This window comes from Oryzias latipes, chromosome 16 (assembly GCF_002234675.1).
Source record: "Oryzias latipes chromosome 16, ASM223467v1".
NCBI classification, from domain to species: Eukaryota; Metazoa; Chordata; class Actinopteri; order Beloniformes; family Adrianichthyidae; genus Oryzias; species Oryzias latipes.
This window is the reverse complement of record NC_019874.2, coordinates 9219291-9239055: the sequence shown is the minus strand read 5'-3', so window position 1 is coordinate 9239055 and position 19765 is coordinate 9219291. Positions and strand designations below refer to the sequence as shown.

The window sequence follows — 19765 nt, the reverse complement described above, 5'->3', positions numbered from 1 at the left end:
AACCAGATGGGATTCCAAAAGAAGGGCTTTAATGCCAGAGGGAAACACAAGCTTGAAGGCCCAAGAACAGAATACGCTCCGACACTGAGCACAGAAACAAACACACCTTAAATAGGCAGACAGAAAATCAACAGAGATGCAGGACAGCTGAGCAGGAGTCAGGCCTACACATAACATAACCCCCCCCGCTAAGACCGGCTACCAGACGGACGAGGGCGAGGCTGATCAGGGTAGTCACGATGGAAGCGAGAGATGAGGGACGGATCAACGATGTAACGGCCAGGGATCCACTGACGATCCGCCGGTCCATACCCCTCCCAATCGACCAAGTACTGCAGGCCCCGACCCACCCGTCTGGAAGCGAGGAGGGACTTGACCGTATAAACCGGATCACCATCCACGATACGAGGGCCAGGAGGAGAAGCTGGAGCAGGCTGTAGGGGAGAGTCCCTGGCAGGCTTAATCTTGCTAACGTGGAACACCGGGTGGATCCTCAGGGAGCGAGGCAGTTCCAGCTCCACAGCCACAGGATTGATGACCTTGGAGATGGTGTAGGGACCGATGTAGCGGGGTTGCAGCTTTCTGGACCCTCCCTTCAAAGGAACATTGGCTGAGGAGAGCCATACTCTGTCCCCCACCTTGTACTCCGGGGCTGCGGACCTCCGACGATTGGCTACAGCCGTGAACCGCTCCTGGTTCTGCAGCAGCTTCAGCCTGTACCTGCTCCAGGTACGACGACAGCGTCTCAAAAAGGCAGCGGGACCAGAAGAGGCAGCCAATTGTTCCTGGTGGGGAAACAAAGGAGGTTGATAACCATAGGCAGCTTGGAATGGGGAGTATCCGGAAGTGTTGATTAGGGAGTTGTGGGAATACTCAGCCCATGGGAGCTGAGACGACCAGGTTCTGGGGTTCTTGCTGCACAAGGCTCGAAGTGTTGTCTCCAAATCCTGGTTGTACCGCTCTACCTGGCCGTTAGTCTGAGGATGGAAACCAGAACTCAGACTGACCTTGATCCCGAGGAGGCAGCAAAACTCCCTCCAGAAGGCAGCAACGAATTGAGGCCCACGATCTGAGGTGATGTTCTGAGGAAGACCGTGCAGGCGGAACAAATGCTGGGAAACTAGTACCGCTAGTTCCTTTGCTGATGGGAGTTTCCTCAGAGGTATGGCATGCACTAGTTTGGAGAAACGGTCAATGAGGGTGAGTATGACTGTTTTACCTCTGGAGTTGGGTAGACCGGTGACAAAGTCCATGGCTACGTGGGACCAAGGTCTAGACGGCACAGGTAGAGGGTGGAGCAAACCAGCAGGCGGGGTCCTTGGGATCTTGACACTGGCACAAACAGGACAAGCCGCCACAAAAGCCCTAATGTCGGAGGACATAGAGGGCCACCAAAAACGTTGGGCCACAAGAAAGCCGGTCCTGGTCACTCCGGGATGACAAGCCAGTCTGGAGGAGTGCCCCCACTTTAGGACCAAGGTGCGCAGAGAAGGAGGAACAAACAGGCATCCGTCTGGACAGCCAGCTGGTACAGTGGCGGGGTCAGAAACAGCCGCCTTAACCCTCCGCTCCAGAGACCAGCGTGTGGTTCCCAACACCAGGTGGGAAGGGATGATGGTGGTGGGAACAGCAGGAGACCCAGACTCCTCCTCCTGCTGGAACTGGCGTGAGAGAGCGTCCGGCTTGAGGTTCCTGCTGCCAGGACGGTAGGACAGACAGAAATTGAACCTGTCAAAGAAGAGGGCCCACCTCGCTTGGCGAGGGTTAAGACGCTTGGCCGTCCTGATATACTCCAAGTTCTTATGATCAGTCCAGACCAAGAACGGCTGCGCAGCCCCCTCCAACCAATGACGCCACTCATCCAAAGCCAGTTTTACTGCCAGGAGTTCTCTGTTCCCTATGTCGTAGTTTCTCTCCGCAGGAGTGAGCTTGCGGGAGAAATACGCGCAGGGATGAACCTTATTATCGGACGCTCTCTGCGATAACACAGCCCCCACCCCAGACTCAGATGCATCCACCTCTACGATGAATTGCTTAGAGGGATCAGGCTGAGTCAGAATAGGGGCTGTAGAGAAACGTCGCTTCAGCTCGGTGAACGTCTTGTCGGCCCCCTCATCCCAGACAAAACGTACCTTAGCCGATGTGAGCTTATGGAGGGGTGCAGCAACGCCACTGAAGCCTCGGATGAAGCGTCTATAAAAGTTGGCGAACCCGAGAAAGCGCTGGAGCTGTTTCCGTCCAGAAGGAACAGGCCACTCCAGAACGGCTTTGACCTTGGCGCTGTCCATCTGGACGCCTCCGGGAGAAACCACATGACCAAGGAAGCGAGTCTGCTTGGTGTGGAACTCGCACTTCTCTGCTTTACAGTAAAGCTGGTTCTCTAGTAGGCGCTGGAGGACGGTTCTAACGTGCTGCACATGGGTGTCGAGATCTGGAGAGAAGATCAGGATGTCATCAAGATAAACAAAGACAAACTTGTTTATCATGTCTTTCAGGACATCATTAATCAAACACTGGAAGACCGCTGGAGCATTAGTGAGGCCGAAGGGCATAACCAGGTACTCAAAATGTCCGCTCGGAGTGTTGAAGGCAGTCTTCCACTCATCCCCCTCTCGTATGCGAACCAGATGATATGCACTCCTGAGATCCAATCTAGAAAAAACTGAAGCCCCGCTCAAAAGGTCAAACGCTGTCTGTAACAGAGGAAGGGGATAAGTATTGCGCACCGTAATATTGTTCAAACCCCTGTAATCGATGCAGGGTCGCAGTCCTCCATCACGCTTTCCCACAAAGAAGAACCCAGCCCCGGCGGGAGAGGAGGAAGGTCGAATGATCCCGGCCTGTAGACTCTCCTGCAGGTAATTGTCCATAGCCTCCCGCTCAGGTGGAGACAGGGGGTAAATATGGCCTTTAGGCGGTTGGGTTCCGGGCAAAAGGTCAATGGCACAATCATAAGGGCGGTGGGGGGGAAGGGATTTAGCTCTAAACTTACAGAAAACAGTGCATAAATCATGGTAAACAGGGGGAACATTGTTGAGATCCGGCGGGTCAGGAGACCGCTGTGCTGTAACAGGACTACGAAATGCAGCAGAAGAAAGACAGTTGAGTAAACAAAAGGGACTCCATGACAAAACCCGTCCGGTAGACCAGTCAATATGAGGGGTATGTCTGCATAACCACGGAAAACCCAAAATCACTTGTGGCTTCAGAGACTCCACAACATAGAAACTCATCCGTTCAGTGTGGTTTCCGGACACAGACACAGAAATGTTAACAGTACGACATGACACCTTATGGATAACAGACCCATTTATGGCATGAATGACTAACACAGGTGATAAAGGCTCAACAGGGATTTTAAGTTTGTTCACCACCTCCTGAGAGATTAAGTCACCATCGGAGCCAGAGTCAATTAGAGTCTCAAACTCCTCCTGAGCTCCTGCATGGGTCACCAAGACCTTGGTAGAGGGCCGTGAGGGAGAAGAAAAAGAAGAATTGCGGCTCACCAGTTCCCTCACTGCTGATGAACCCTGGAGTTTACCGGGCAGTCGCGCACAGAGTGTCCAGACTGTCCACAGTATAAGCAAAGACCTCCTCTCAAGCGGCGCCTTCGTTCTGCAGGAGTGAGACGGCCGGCTCCCAGCTGCATGGGCTCCGCAGGAGGAAGAAAACCCCGTCGTGGAGTGTCGGACTGGAGTGGTGGATCCTCCTCATGCAGCGGTGGGCGAAAACCTGTGTTGCCGTGACGCTCACGGCCCCGCTCCCGCATCCGGCGGTCAATACGCACTGAGAGGTCGATCAGTTCCTCCAGATCCTCTGGAATCTCCCTAGCCGCTAGCTCGTCCTTGAGTCCGTCGGAGAGACCCCGGAGAAAAACGTCCACCAATGCTTCATCCGGCCAGCGAGTGCTGGCAGCCAGGGTCCGGAACTCCACTGCATAGTCCGAGACGCTGCGAGCCCCTTGCTGGAGGCGGAGGAGTTCTGAGGCCGCAGCTCGATGAGGAGTAGAGGGATCGAAGACGGTGAGGAGTTGAGTGGAAAAAACACGGAAAGAGCGGCACATCTCAGCTCCGCGCTCCCACTCCGCTAACCCCCACCGTTTGGCCCGGCCCGTCAGGTAACTTAGAGCAAAAGCCACCTTGCTCTGTTCAGACGGGAACTCGCTCGGGTTGAAATCGAAATGAAGGCGACAGGAGGTGATGAACGCCCGGCAGTCCTCAGGCGTGCCATCAAACGGCTCCGGATGACCCAGTCGGGTTTGGCGAGGTGGAGACGAGGGGACATGCTCCAGCTTGGAGAGACGCTCATGGAGCTGTTGCATGCCGGACATGTAACCACGCATCTCACGAGCCAGGACAGATAGCTCATCGCCGGTAGCAGAACTCCCCTCGGAGGAAGAACCTGGTAAGTCCCTTAAGTCAGACCTTCCTGCTGGGTTGGACATGGTCGGAGCGTAATGTTACGGTCAGGTAAAGGAGAAAACCCAGACGCAGGCAGGAACAACTCAAACCAGATGGGATTCCAAAAGAAGGGCTTTAATGCCAGAGGGAAACACAAGCTTGAAGGCCCAAGAACAGAATACGCTCCGACACTGAGCACAGAAACAAACACACCTTAAATAGGCAGACAGAAAATCAACAGAGATGCAGGACAGCTGAGCAGGAGTCAGGCCTACACATAACAAAAATCCTTTAAAACTGCAGCTTCTCAGCTTGTCTTTTTTTCCCCACAGCATTTAGTGTGTTAATTTGTATTATATTGGTTTACCTGGAAATGCGTGCAAACAGTCAATATAAACGACAAACGGGGCTGGATGGGGCGCTCTCCCTTTTTTGCATTCAAGCTGCATGCATTGTGACACAGACAAGTAAATCTTAGCTGCTTACATGAGAGTGTCTGCCAAACATCAGTCAAATCCAAAAATGTTTGATTGCAGCGGCAAAACAAAGTTACATCAGTTTTCAGATTTTGTTTTCTTTTAGGATCTGGACGTAGCTGAAATGCATTCCAACAACAGGGTTGAGATGAGAACGACAAGCTGCATGCGGCTCAGATGAATAACAGACGAATGTCACAGCTTGGTGCTGAAGGAGGTATGAAGCAGAGCTGATGGAGATGCTTTTTCTGTCACCACCAGCCAAGCCCACAGAGAGGAATGAGGGGGACAATTAGCCTGGAGGTCCCCAGGATCATATCATAGTGTGAGTGGAATTAAGTGGCAGGCTGACTTTCACTAGTGTGCTCTTCCTGGCAACACATGGTCCTTTAATTGAGGTCTCTCCTTTTTGTTTGGGAAACATTCCTAAAACACACCAATGTACCACAGCACCTCATTATGGCATCAGAACACAGCCAGCTGCTGGCTTCCCACCATGCTCCTCTTTCTCCTCATGTACACACTGCCTCAAGTTTGAAGCTTATTGCAAACCGAGGCTGTACAGCTGAACGGCCTAGCAAAACTCTGCTTTGCAATGCAGCACAACTACAGGGGCTAAACCATCAATATTAATATTTTTCGCAACAAAATATTCTGATGCGACTCCCGTCAGACCCCACGCGCAAACTTATCAGAATCTGCAGAACTGATAAGATAAGAAGGCATAAAGATTGCTCTGAAAATATGGGTTGCTTCACAGCCTGGATATAAACTGGCTGTTCTCTGATATCAATTTAGCAGCAATCAGAGAATCGGTCAGCGATGGAAGTCAAAGCATAGCAAACAATCACAGCACAACAGGTAATCACAGTCTTCAGGGTCACGGTCTGTTTTCATCAACAGCAGACAGTCGATGAAGGATTTTTAGATGTTTGAAATCAACATCCTGAGCAGATCGTCTCCAGTCTCTGTCCAGGAATACAGGGGTTGGGGGGGTGCACCACTGTTTGTGTTCTGTGCTGAAGCTCAAAATTGACTCTACTTTACCCCCCCCCCCACCCCATCCCTATGAAAAAATACATCTGTTGACAATGCTTCCTATTGAGCCCATTGTGGTCCATTACTCCACCAGCAGAGAGAAGAGTAGGAGGTAGATTGTTGTTATTTGGACACTGTCCACCCCCACCTTCAAATGCCATTTTCACCCCTCTACCCCACCCCACCCCCTACACCACCCAGCTGCTATCCTCCAGTCTGACTGAAATTGTCCTGGAAGCCTCTGTGGTGGCATATTGAATGGTATGCAGGGGGAACAATGGGAGGTGTGTCGAGTGATGTGTGTGTGTGTGTAGGGGGCTTGAAGGGAAAGCAGGGGGTGCCATCACAGCAGCAGGCAGGACTCGGGATAACTGCGAATGCAATGAAGTGTTAAATGGGAAATCATCTGTTTTCAGCCCCAGACTTAATGTCATTGCTCCTTTCTGTTTTTCTATTCACTGTACCCCACCACCCCCACCCCCTTCTGTGTCTTTTTTACTTCCACTTTTGTTTTTGTCCAAACTTCCCTGATCAGTAAAAGCATAAAGTGTCTTCATTTGAAGTCTTTTCTCTCCCATCTGCTTTAGATGAGATTCCTTTATGAAGCATGTCTCACCTCCTCCATCATTGTCAACCCCCCTCATGCCCCCTGGTTATATATGCCACGTCCAGTTTCTTTTAGCGCATCGTGCTTCCATTTGTTTGTGTATGTCAGTCCTTGTGCCCCCCTCCCCACCCCATCATCTCCTCATCCTGAGGCGTTTGGAGCATCTCTCAGCAGGACATCTCTGTTATCTCCATTAGCAGCTGGACATTAGGACCCAACAGACGCAAACTTCCAAACGAACTCGCCATCATCTTTACGACCTCTGCCTACGCCGCTCCTCCACCCTCCTGCCCAGATTGACTCATCCATTTATAGCCCATTTAATGGCTTACCTCATGAAGAAAGTCATCAGGCATTATGGCTTTAAAAGTGGCTTTAAAGGAAGGCGAGCTGATTGAAAAAGATTCCAATTTGTGATTGTTTTCTCGCTGTTGTTTTTCAAACACTGCATTGAATTAAGCAGATAGTCGTTAAGTTGGACCCTTCCTCTTGCGAGGGGAGCTTGAAAGAGCTCCTCTTCAGGCTGAGCTGGCAGAGCCATTCATCCTTTGAGAGGATAATTGATTTCCACCACACTCTGCTTTATGTGAGGAGGAGGTTCAAATTGTCCTCCCTGTAAGTGTGAGCCTTTCTTCCTTATTGTATATGCTGAGTACCATGACAGACACTTACTATTTATCTGATGCTTCAATTTCTGCTTATTTAGATCCTCAAAATGTGGTTGTAAGGACCTTTTCATTCTCTGGGGGTGGTTTCTGACCCAAGCTCAGGTCCTCTTCCAGAGTCCTGGGAGCTTGGGGGTCCGGCACAGTTTCTTTGTTGTTCCTAGCACGGCACTTTTCTGGACGGAGATCTCTGAGGGTTTTCCAGGAATCTGCTGAAGTTTGGAGGTAAATGCCCTGAGTGCACAGCTTATTTTATCTTGCTGTGTGAAGGAGAATATTTGTTGCACACGTCTACATGGAACAATAAACACCTCATCTTATCGTATTTTAAAGATCTTTCTGTCATGTTTGTACCAATCTTTGTCATCCAAACAATATCCATTTTCCATCAGTCTTCTTGCCCTAATCTGTTTTAATTGTACAAACCTTCCTTTTTTCCATTTACTACAGTTATCTACATATCATATGGTTTCTGGTTAGGTATTTTCTTTTTTCTTAACTTTAGCACTATCCTGTTTATTTCTTGTATCTGTTTCAACAAGGCATTTAAAAGTTTCCCCGTTCTTTTTATTCTTCTTCACTCCCTCCACCACAGTTTATTGTTGTTTCAGAAAGGACAAATAATGGTGGACAGTTCAATTTTAAGGGAAAGTAATACATAGATGATTGAAATGTGTTGATTTTTCTACTAAATTTTGAAATCTAAAACATGCACTGTTTAACCGTTTCCCCTTTTTGATTTAAAGCAGAAAATTCTAGTCTGCAGAACTTGCAACTTTAAAAAATGATGCAGGACAGAGGGAAGTTGTGGAAGCAGAGGCTCCGCCCCAAGTACCTCAAGTCTCTGGATGCTGTGGGAGTGCCTTGGCTGACACGTCTCTGCAGCATTGCATTGCAGTTGGGGACTGTACCACTGAACTGGAAGACAGGGGTGGTGGCTACCTTTTCAATAAAGGGGACATACCATCTTGGAATCGCACTCCCCAGCCTCCCTGGGAAAATCTATGCCAGGGTACTGGAGAGGAGAGTTCATCCAACAGTCCAACCTCAGACCTAGGAACCGCAGACCTGTTTCTGTCCTTATTGTTGATCAGCTCTTTAAGGGGGGGTTCATAAGAGTTAGGTCATCCGGTCCATATGTCTTTTGTTGGGCTGTCTGGTTCTTTTGTGACTAGAGCAGGAGCTTGGTTTCCAGAGCCGGCAGTTAGTTATACTGTACCTACTCCCAGTGCATGTTGGACTTTGACAAGGCTGCCCTCTAACACCGGTAGCACAAAAGCTCAACATTTATAGTGCGTTCCAAATTATTATGCAAATAGTATTTCTGTGTCAAAAAGATAAAATTATTTGTTTTTCAATTAAACTCAATGAGCAGTGGTCCCCAAACCTTGGGCTGTGGACCGATACCAGTCCTTAGTCCACTTGGTAATGGGCCGAGACAAAAAAAAATACATACACTAACTTTGATTGTTTATTTTCTAATACTGAAAGAAGTTTAATATTGGAAAACTACCGGATTCTGTTCACCACATCCGTCTGTCTTGACGCGTCACGTGACTTTAAGCACCTGCTCTGACCGCTAAGTAAGTATGCAGTGTTGTTCCATAAAAAGATACAAAATATCTGGAGAAATTTAAGGGATATACACACTTTTGTGAGATACTGTGTGTCTGGGCCCACTGCATCCGTTTCTACTTAAGTTTTCCTGAAATATCCAAGGTTTATATACCCTGTCCAAGGCATTGAACTATTTCATGCTTTTCAGCAGCAGAGATCCTTTTTCTTTCTCATATTGCTGGAAAATGTTGGTGTGCTTAACAATGTGGAATGTCCTTCGTCAGTAGTTTTTGCTTAAATTGAACTCACCTGTCAGGCTAATTATCACAGGTGTCTGAGACTGATGTCAGTGATCCAAAGAGCTCGATATCATCCATGGAACGCACAAGCATCCTCTTTTAAATAAAAACAACATTGTTCATTTTGCCTCGGATGCTGGTGAAACACAAATAAGGTTTAAGTCTTTAAGCCGTGCTGTGCTAATTAAAAAGGCTGCAGCTCTGTCAGACATCCTGGTGGTTTGGCCTAGAATGGACTGCAGACATGTGTACAAGCAGAGCTCTGCCATATTGCTTTAGCAGCAGAATTCACTGTGCCGTGACTAAGACGCACTGTCAGGAGGACTAATAGTCTTAACACTCAAGTGAATCTGATGAGTTTTTCCCAGCAAGCAGATAATGAGCAGAGAAAGAAATCTGCTGCAAGGACCCTTGGAGCACTGCTTTGTGCTTCTGCAAACTTTCCTTGTCAGGGTGGAATCAGAGTGCTGGTTGGGTATGCGGGGCACAGACTTTAAAGAGATGTCTGAGTTTTCATAAACAGGTTTTTGTGAAATTTTCCAGGGCAGAAAGTCAGCAGTACTCTGTTTGCTGCACACACACAAGGTTACACCAGAACAAGTGTTTACAATGCATTTCTTTTGCAAATCCTGTCACTAAATTAAAAAAAGATTTTACTCAAGATTTTTCAGTAGGAGACTGTAAGTTTGCTCCTTCTCTGATGCAGCTTTTTTTCTTTGTTTTGTTTTGCATTAATGACGAATAAGCCTGACTGCAGGTGTTGGGGAAAGACATAAAAGAAAGATAAGAAAAAAGTTAATCAACCAGGCTGTGCTTAGTTTCAATCAATATACCTCTTAACCCTTGTGCTATCCTAGGCACTTTAACATTGGGAGTTGGGTCATCTAGACCCACTAGACAGTGCTCTGAACCTTTTTTCTTCAATGATTTGTGAACCTCACTGGTGTCCATGGATTACATGAAATCTTTCCACCTTTATCCACCTTTGTCATGGTAGGGAGAACACCTCAATGTAAGAGTGGGGTCATCTAAGATAGCACAAGGGTTAAACCAGGGATTTCAACATGTGTGTGTAACATACATACAGTATATAAATAAAGATATTCTAAAATCTATTCTTACCCTCTGCAGGTGGTTTGCACCCAAGCTTGAAGGTCCTGCACAGTATCTTAGCTGTTTCTAGCATGTGGATGTGACTCTGCCCATTGACCCGTGGATCCTGCTGAGCAGTCTCAGTCACTGGTTCTTGCTAATTATCTGCAGTGCATTTTACAGGTCCTCTCTGTTTTCTCAGTGTCGGCTCGTTATTTGTTTTGCTTTTGTATAATTCTGTTGCTACGGACTATTTAGTTTCCGTTAATATTTGGTGACTTTTTTGTTGATACATTTTGAGACTTTATGCTGCTGCTTATGGTTGGTTCTTCTCTGCATCTGGGTTCTCCGCTGCATGCCAGACTGTCAGAAGACCAATTTTTGCTCATTTTGATTTTCTTTCAGACTTAAAATATTTCGCCAAATAGGTGCAACAATAAATGGATATAGGATTAAGATAAATGATTATAATACTATGTTATTAAAAGCACAAACAATTTTTAATCAAAACACAAAACTTCAGCTGTGCATTGTCTGGCAATATGAGGAGAAAAAATTGATTGTTCAACAACTTTTTTTTTAATTCGGTCCTTGGTGTGTTTCATGTTTTCATGCCAGTCTTTGAGCATCACTACAACATTATTCAATGATTCAAACAGTGTAATTAGTCTGTATTTGTTTACATATGTCCTAGTTTGACTCATACCTTAAAATAGCTTTGAAAAAAATAAAGGTTATGTACACATTCTCACATGTAGCAGCTGGATGGATCAGTGGGCTGCGTGCAGGACTGGCACATGGGAAATCAGGGTTCAATTCCCAAAGCTTCATCCAGCGTGAGTCCTTAGGCAAGACCCTTAATGCTTCTGCCTAACAAGAGGGCCCATGTCTGGGTCTCCCTGTGCCAGTCCCCAGCCCAGACAAAATATAGAGATCAATGTCCATGTGTTTTAAATAGGCTTGTAGCATCCAGTTACTGACAGGAAAACACTTCTCTTTCCTGCCCAGTATGTTTTGTCTTTAACTTCCAGTAAAAGGAGGACGATTAGACCTTCAATTGCGGTGCTAAAGTGACTCAATGGGTCCATCATCAGGTCTACACATACAGCATGATCACAAAGTGTTGGTTCTGGTGGTAGAAGCCGCAAAATTTTATTTTTAAATGTAACCATTTGCTATTTGTGGTCAGATTTTCTCTGACTTTTAAATACATGCATACATATTGAGCTAGTTTGAAAAGTTCTTATTATGATTTAAATGTCCCAAGTAGCATCTCTTCCTAAAACGACAGCGCGTCAAAAAGACAGAAGTATGTCATCCTGCTTTGGGGGGTGCTTGGGGGCAGAGGCCTGGGTTTGGCCCCTGAGGCCGGCGCTTTCTTGGCTTCTCTCTTTTTGTGTGGGAGGAGGGTTGGGACTGGGGAGTGGATTTCTCTTTTGATGTGTCCATCTTGCTGGGAAGGCATGGGGTCCAATACTTAGGGGTGCTTGGGGGCAGGTGTTTCAAACAAAATATTGGGGTCAGTATGGAAGTTGTCCCCAAAGTGCCCTCCTTCCTTCCATTGATTATTCATTTTAGTGTTGGGGGAGGCAAGTCAATTTACGATGCATTTGGGGGTTGGGCTACTCGGCATTGGCTCCTCCCTCCTTGGTTGCTGCATTGCAGCCCTCATCCTGGCCTCTGGTATTAATTACAAATTAGATATATAGGATCCTTTGATGGGGAGGACACTTGGACATCACTTCAAAAAAATAAAAATAAATAAATAGGACGTGTCCTCACAATGCATTCCCCCCCAACTTGTACTACAGTTTTTAATACACACTTCCCACAAAAATACATTTGATAAGGAGGGTGGTGGTCATTGAACTTGTGTCCCCTAACCCATCCCTTGTGGGGGCGCTTTTGGAGGGCACTGGTTAGTGGTGTGTCCCTTGTCTGGGGCTGGGGGAACTCTTAGGTGGGTGGGGCCTTGCACCGGACCTCCTCAGTGTGTGGGTGACCGGGTGCACCCCATCTTTTTTTTTACTCCCTATATTCAGTAAAACCATTGTACAAGCAGGATATTTGTACATGCATACATGATTGATACATGCTTGAAACATGTTTAGTACGTGTTTACATATGCGTGAGGGCTTGTCTGTATTCATTTTATGTGTGTGTCAATTTTTGTGTGTGAAGGTTAATGCATGTAATGCACCCCCCTCCTATGTGTTCCTTCTATCATCCTCCAATCATTTTACCCCCTTTGTCCTTTCTTATAGCCTTGCCCCCACTCCATTGATCTTCCCTTCTGTCAAAAATGAAATGCAAATTAAAATAATAAAAATAAAGTTTAGCCTCAGATACAAGAGGTTTACACAAATGTATACCTCTTGTGTCTGAGATAAGCATGTATTTAACCCCTTACTGTTGCATTAAAATCTGTTGAGCATGCCTTTCACTTGTTGAAGACTAAACTTCAGACAGAAAGGCCCACAAACAAACAGCAACAGAAAGCTGCGTCGTTAAAGGCCTGGCAGAGCATTCAGAAGGACAAAACCCAGCATCTGGTGATGTCCATGAGTTCAAGACTTCAGGCTGTCATTACCAACAAAGGGTTTTCAACCAAATATTAGTCTTCTTCCACTTTCGGCTTCTCCCATCAGGGGTCGCCACAGCGAACAAGTCGCATGGTAAATTTGGCAATGTTTTACGCCGGATGCCCTTCCTGACGCAACCTTCTCAAACCGGGCTTGGAACCGGCAGAGGTAGAGAAGGGAACAGGGAGCAGCCCGGAGTCGAACCCTGGTTTTACAGACGGAAGGCGCCGCAAACCAGCACGAGCTAAACTGGCTCCCTTTTCAACCAAATATTAGTAATGACCATTTAGTTTTCAATTATTTCATTTGTCCAAATACTTACGAGTCCATGAAATGAAGGGATTGTGCTTAAAAAATGCTTTTGTTCTTTACCTTTTTATGCAATCTTTTTGTTCAACACATGGAACAAAAGCTGAAAGTCTGCACTTCAATGGCATTTTAGTTGTTTTATTTAAAATTCACTGTGGTAATGTACAGAAACTAAATTAGAAAAAATGTGTCTCTGTCCAAATATTAATGGTCCTGACTGTAGTTGAAAGGATTGCGTCAATGGACTGTTCAGCCTTTTAGGACAGCGTCTTTACCAAGAAGGACATGTCCAACCTTTAACACAAAGCATAAAAAAACAGTAAAACAGCAAAAACAAAATAAGTACAATTGCTTTAATACAAGTTGTTCTATATAACTAAATACTAAATAGGTCCAATTTGATCTGAATCATTAAAAAAATCCTAAACTTAACTAAGTGTAATCTAGAGTGTTGGGCAGATTGGGTATTTTATTACACAAACTGTAAACTTAAGTTCAATTTTTTTGTGCAAAAACATAAGAAGGTTAAAAGTATTCTATATTTTTTGTGTAACTAAGTTGGACTTTTGTTCTTAAACCTACTGCCAGTGAATGGCAGGTCTTTTTTCACACAGTGTAACTTCCTGACTGTGCTCTAGTTTCACTCTTTCCTGAAATTCTCTGAGCTTACTCTTTGTTAGATACTGCTGCACACATCCTTTAGAGAAATGTGTGCCACTCAGCTGCATAGGCAAATTAAGAGTCAGCTGTGCGGATGTATTGAAAAACGCTCTTTTTCTGACAGTGCCAGACATTGGGATGTCCCAGTTAATAAGTCAGCGCGGGTTATAACTTAGCAGTAAACATTGCTGGCCACTTGGGTGATCTGACGTTTGCTCGTTCTGTCTGGGAGCTGGGTGAGAAACAGCGGGATTCTGGTCCTTTCAGCCTCCTCTAGTGTAAAAAATGCTGCTCGCACTTTAGGTTGCATTTTTGTGCAGTTAAAACTATGAGGGTAATTTGTTTTCACCTTTAACTAATCTGGCAAATGAGTGATATTCTGAGATGATTCTGATTTATAATTTATATATATATATATTTATATGTATGTATTTATAATCATTTATTACCAAAGCAAACTTTGATTTGTAAGTAGAAATGTAATCTGTGGATTTTAATCAGCATCCTTGCTGTAAGCAGGTTTTATCCACTAAGCTACATGATTTCACAAAAGGGTCAAGAAAAAAGGGACAAAATCTCAGGCAGAGCTGTTGCCATTATGTCCAACAGGAAATATATTTTTAGGATGGGACCTTTTCCAGGGGCTAACTGAGGGAAATCTTCCAGAACAGTCTATGTGTTTTTTGGGGTGGAGAAAGCAGGAAGTTGTGCACGAATAATGCCAGCTGCTGCAATAATGTCCCCAAACATGTTGCAGCCAAATTCCTCCCATGGAAGCAGTTCTACTTCAGCCAGAACTAAGTCTGTCAGCTAAAGAGAAACACACTGAGAGACAGCTTGATGCACAGAAGCAAGCAGATGGAGTAAACGAAGCTAAGAGAAGCTTCAGCTGAGAGGCAGGGAAGAGCATCGTCCAAGAAGATCACTACCTCCTGAGAGGCTCCTGCCAAAAAGTGAAATGACTTACAAGTCTCTCTCTGATGGGAAGTTTTTCACAAAAGCCCAGGGTGCAGAAGATGCTGCTGCGGTGAGAAAGCAGAGACAGACCGAGAAAGAGGCAGAAGTCTGACCATTGTTTTATTCTGGGTTTTTCTGCTGTGATCAGTGGGGTCAACCTCCTTGCCCACATCTTTAGCCAGTTCTGGTCAGGTTTCGCCCATGCTGCTGGGGGATGGGGGAAGGTCAGCTTTGTCTTTTTTGTTTCTCACTTTGTTCATGTTTTTTAGACAGTTTGGGTTCATTTATTAAAGTGATTAGTTGTTGCCATCAAGCGTGGCCTCATGCCTTTTGGCCCAAGGCCCGCGGGCCTTTTGGCCCAAGGCCCGTGGCCCCCATGTCATTTAATGTGGCCAGCGAGAGCATAAAAGTTTTTAAATTCTTAAAATAAAAAAATAAAAATTAGTGTGTATTTATTCATTTCTAGGCAGAATTGGACTTGAAATATCAGATTGGGCAACTATACATTAGGACGCTGGCGATTGATTTATGTTTTCAACCGTAAAATAAAAAGAAAAACCTTTACCTTAATTTCTGTTTTATTTACAGAAATGTAAACTATTGTTTGAGGAAAAAGAAAAATACTTTTTTTTTTACTTTTATTGTTTTTTTTGTTTCCTTTAATATTAATATTATTGTTTGTTTCTCAAAAAGTCTTACCTTTTGCCAGGCAACAGTCTTAATCTGTCTTGCCTGGATAAATAAAGGTTAAATAAATACATACATCATTATTATTATTAGTAGTAGTAGTAGTAGTAGTAATAGCATTAAGGTGGAATCTGTGAAACTTTACCAAAGTAATTTAATCAGAGAAGGCAGCACGTCAAAAACGAGTTGGGCTCACCCAAAGGGTCAACATGTGACACGGAGGGGGGCTCCCTACCAATCCGTCGATTTATGACAAGTTGCTGGAGCATGACAGACAAAGAAAGGGGACTGAAGGGTCGCCATGGTTGCTCTGCTAACAAGATGTCCCTCTTTTCTCCAAAAGCCCATCTATGTCTTTGATCCACTGTTATTTAAAAGACCACTTGATGCATTAGACAGCAGCGGATAGTTAACAATGAGAGCATTAATGAGAGTGTGCAGTTTGTCAGGTCATTCTTGTTGCACATGTTAAGCCACGATTCAAGACAAACCAATTAACTGCAGACAGAATGCAAGACTGAGGATCTTTTTTGTCACACAGTTGGAAAATGATAACGGAGAGAAGCCTTGAGGCCATGGCCTCCCCTGCTCATGGCTTCATGTAATCTTGGATCTGTACAGGTATCCATACCTGTGATTGCTTGCAGTCTTTCCTGCCTGCTCTCCTTATCTGTTATGCTTAAACAACCTGATGCATCTGCTCCCCTGGTTTGCTGGTACATCAAGATGATCCCCTGAGGACAATGAACTTGGTGTATGTTTCTTGATCTTTTGTGTCTTTTAACCCTTGTGTTGGTTCAAAAAAACCTCATAAACTGATTCATTCTTCCTTGTATATCTTTGCATTGCTTTACAGTGCATTTCTGTGTATGTCCAGCTTTCCAGTCAAGCTACAGAGAAATATTTATACAGTCATGAATTCTGTCAGGATCTGCAAGTCTAAAAGTTACAGAACATCAGCATTTTGTTCCTTAAATCGTATATAAATCTCATATTCACCGTGTCAATATGCATTAGCTACTGACTGGAGGCCATTTGTTTAATGAATCAATCCCCACCTTCACACTCACTGATGAGCAGGAAAACAGCCCTTCCCACACACATAAATCTGTGCTCGTCACGGATCCAGATTTAACCACCTTGGCTCCTTCTAACAGAAGATAACAAAATAAAAAAAAATAATAACGGGAAATTGTGACGAGACTGAACTTATGCTCTGAATGCTCTGAACTTATGCTTCTCTGTTTGGACTGAGCACATGAAGTTGATTCAGGCCTCATGCTGTAGCGTGTGTTATACTTACGGGTGATAAAAGCGCCCTGAGGCTCCGTGCTTTGAAAATGCCCAGTTATCATACACACAATCCATTTCAGGCCTCAAGTGGAAAACTATTGATTGAGCCAAAAATCTAACAAGTGCTCAAACTGAGTAACAGTCTACATTATCAGTCCAGAAATATGTCTCAGCATGATCTCGCTATTTTAGAAAAGAAGAAAAAAGCCGGAATCGGCTCCTTCCCAGAGGCGTGCCACTGTTTTTAATCAGCAGCCAACATGTTGCCGGTGCTGCTGCCAGTGCTTTTCAACTGGAATCAGACCAAGCAGTCTAACATTTAACACCTCTACTGTGGCTGCGGAATGAAACACAAAGACTTTCATTTCACTACAGCCTTTCCTTCACCCACTCCTGTTCATCTATCAGTCATATTTCTCATTTTCCTAGTATTTTTCTGGTAGTTTGTCCCTGGTGGGTTGAGAGTTTTGGCTGGGCTCCCAGATAAGTGAGTGGTATGAAAGCATTGTGAAGGAGGAGTTAATAAAGGGAGCATGCTCTGATCACCACACAAGCCGTTCCTCCCATCAAACTCAGGGCTCATTTATACAGACTCCTTCTGCATGACTCAGAATCACAATAGGAGTAACTACTGCATATCTGAAAACGCTAAAACATACGGCTGTTTACTTTATTTATGTAAAAAGTACTTCAATACTGAAGAGCAAACAGGTGCATGACCTCAGAAAGCACTAAAAGCTCCTGAAACCTAGAGGTCTTTAGGGTATTAGCACTTCCAAAAAGGCACACATGTACTTCAAATTCAACAAAGCAACTCAAAGCTTGTTTATTTTGATTGATTCATTCATGTTCATCCGCTGAACCACAGCGCCCAAGAGACTTACGGTCATGAACCCGTCCAGTAGACCAGAGTCAGGTTTTGGAGGAGCCTGCAGTCTCTCCATGGACCATTTCTCAATGATGGAAGCCACTTGACTGTTTTCCGTGTTCAGGATCCTAAAGCCTGTCATGTTCACCCCACTGTATCGGTAAGGCTCCACATCCAATGCAAACAGATCCTGGAAACAGAGACAATGCACTCAGATGTCTAGAAAAAAAGATATAACCTATGCAAAATCACATACATATGTTCATTCCTATGGTAATGTCTAAGAAATCCAAGCTTAATGACCCTGTGTGGAAAAAAAAAGCTAGGGAGAGGCTGACATTAACAATCTGTTTGAGAAGAAAATAATAATCATAATGATACATTTACTTTATAAGCGCCTTTCCGGGCTCCCATGGACACTTTACAATTCAGAACAACACACAGTTGAAAACACAAGATAAAAATTATTAAAAATAATTGTGCAAACAGAGCTAAAAAGCATACAACATTTTCAGCAGATGAGTTTTAAGTTTGGACTTGGATAAAATAAGAGTCTGTGTTCCTGATGTTAGGTGGGAGTCAGTTCCAAAGTTTGGCGGCAGAGCATGGAGCTGAGGCGGGGCAAGGGAACAAATAGGTGAAGTGAGGAAGAGGATCTCAGAGGGAGGAAGGTGTAGCGATCTTCAGCAGCCTGGACAGGTAGGGAGAGGCAAGGTTGTGGATAGCCTTAAAAGTTAAGAGAAGAATTTTGTAATTCGTTCTCAGATGGACGGGAGCCGGTGAAGCTGCTGGAGAGTGAGTGAGGCACGAAGACGGTTGATGTTGCGTAGATGAAAGAACGATGACTGGGAAATATTACTGACATGAGAGTGAAATGATAGGCAGCTGTCAAGAATAACGCCAAGGATTTTTACTACGGGGGATGAGGACACCAGTGAATTGTCAATGGAGAGGGTAAGGTGACTGTATTTGGAGTCGATTTAGAGTCAACAAGGAGAACCTCAGTTTTGTTGCTATTAAGTTGTAGTGAGTTTGACGAGAATCAAGATTAAACTTCCGATAAGCAGGTTGTGAGGGCGGTGGTGGTGGGGTATAGAGTTTTAGTCGATAAATATAGCTGTGTATCGTCAGCGTAACAGGGGAATTATACATTGAATTTCCTGAAAATACTGCCAAGTGGGAGGAGGTAAATGATGAAAAGGAGCGGCCCAAGGACAGAGCCTTGGGGCACACCTTAGGTGACTGGGGAAGGCTGGGAACGGAAGGAATTGACTTAGACACACTGGGTGCGAGTAATAACAATAGCCGAGAGCCTCTGAGGACTCTCTGTAATAAACAAAATCTGTAATCTGCTCACTTTAATTTAGCCTTTCAACAAATCTCAGTCTGTAGAAAAAGACAGTTTCTGACAGGAAAAAAAAGAGGTCCTCTGCTTACTTAAGGACTGCAAGCCCCTTTAAAAATTATGCATTTAGGCGAAGTGGCTTTATTTAATATGAGACAATAAGCCCATGAATGCAAGTTAGTGATTTGTTCCAGAACCATAAATACTTGAGTTTAAGAGTTTACCTGACCACCCAGTCAGGGGGCTTGTGGACCTGTAGTCAGGAAGTCAATGGTTTTCTATTAAATTATATCCATTAGAATAGAATAGAATAGAATAGAATAGAAAATGTCTTTAGTAATCCCTGAGGAAATTTTAAATTAGATTTAGATGAAAAGGAATTACTTTCTACTTATTCTATTATAAAACATATTATTGGTTAAATTCTGTTTAATTGGTCTTATGTTTGCAACAGTAACAGCCTGACGTAACCCTTTAAGCAGAAAGTTATGCATCGCCTAAATGTATTTCATGTTTTGTTGCAAAAGTTTAAACTGTGTCTCTCTTTAAAAAGCAAATTCCTGTTTTCTGACAGGATATCACAACAACAAATAAATGACAATGTTCTTATTGTCAGTCAGACACATCAGTTAGTTCAATTAGACAAAAGTATTTCGAGCTCGGTTGCTATACAAAATCTTCTGCGCTCATTTTGAAGTTGTTGTACTGAAAACAAACCTTTAAAGTTGATGTATTGTATGTGAGAAAGAACACAAAAAAAGGTGCTGAGATTGGAAGGTTAATAAAGTACATCAATGTGTTTAAATACTAGGGCTAGGCATGTTAATGCATTACTAAATTAACACAGATACTGTAATTACAAGGAAAAACAGTAATTCTTCTTATTTAATTTTAGTTTCATGTCAAAGTCTTTCACTCACTGAGGCAGAG

The 19765-nt window shown here is 44.4% G+C and overlaps 1 protein-coding gene across 5 annotated transcripts in view; it reads right to left on the bottom strand.

Moving 5' to 3' along the window:
• grik2 (glutamate ionotropic receptor kainate type subunit 2) overlaps positions 1-19765 on the bottom strand; it is a 254054-nt gene that overhangs the window by 119844 nt on the left and 114445 nt on the right. For all 5 annotated transcript variants that reach the window (XR_002291930.2, XR_002291929.2, XM_020709977.2 and 2 more), the window contains one exon: positions 17507-17680. Coding sequence is in view for 3 of the 5 variants with exons in the window: in XM_020709977.2 (XP_020565636.1) it covers positions 17507-17680 (174 nt within the window). In the remaining 2 variants the exon portion in view is untranslated. The remainder of the gene's footprint in view (positions 1-17506; positions 17681-19765) is intronic.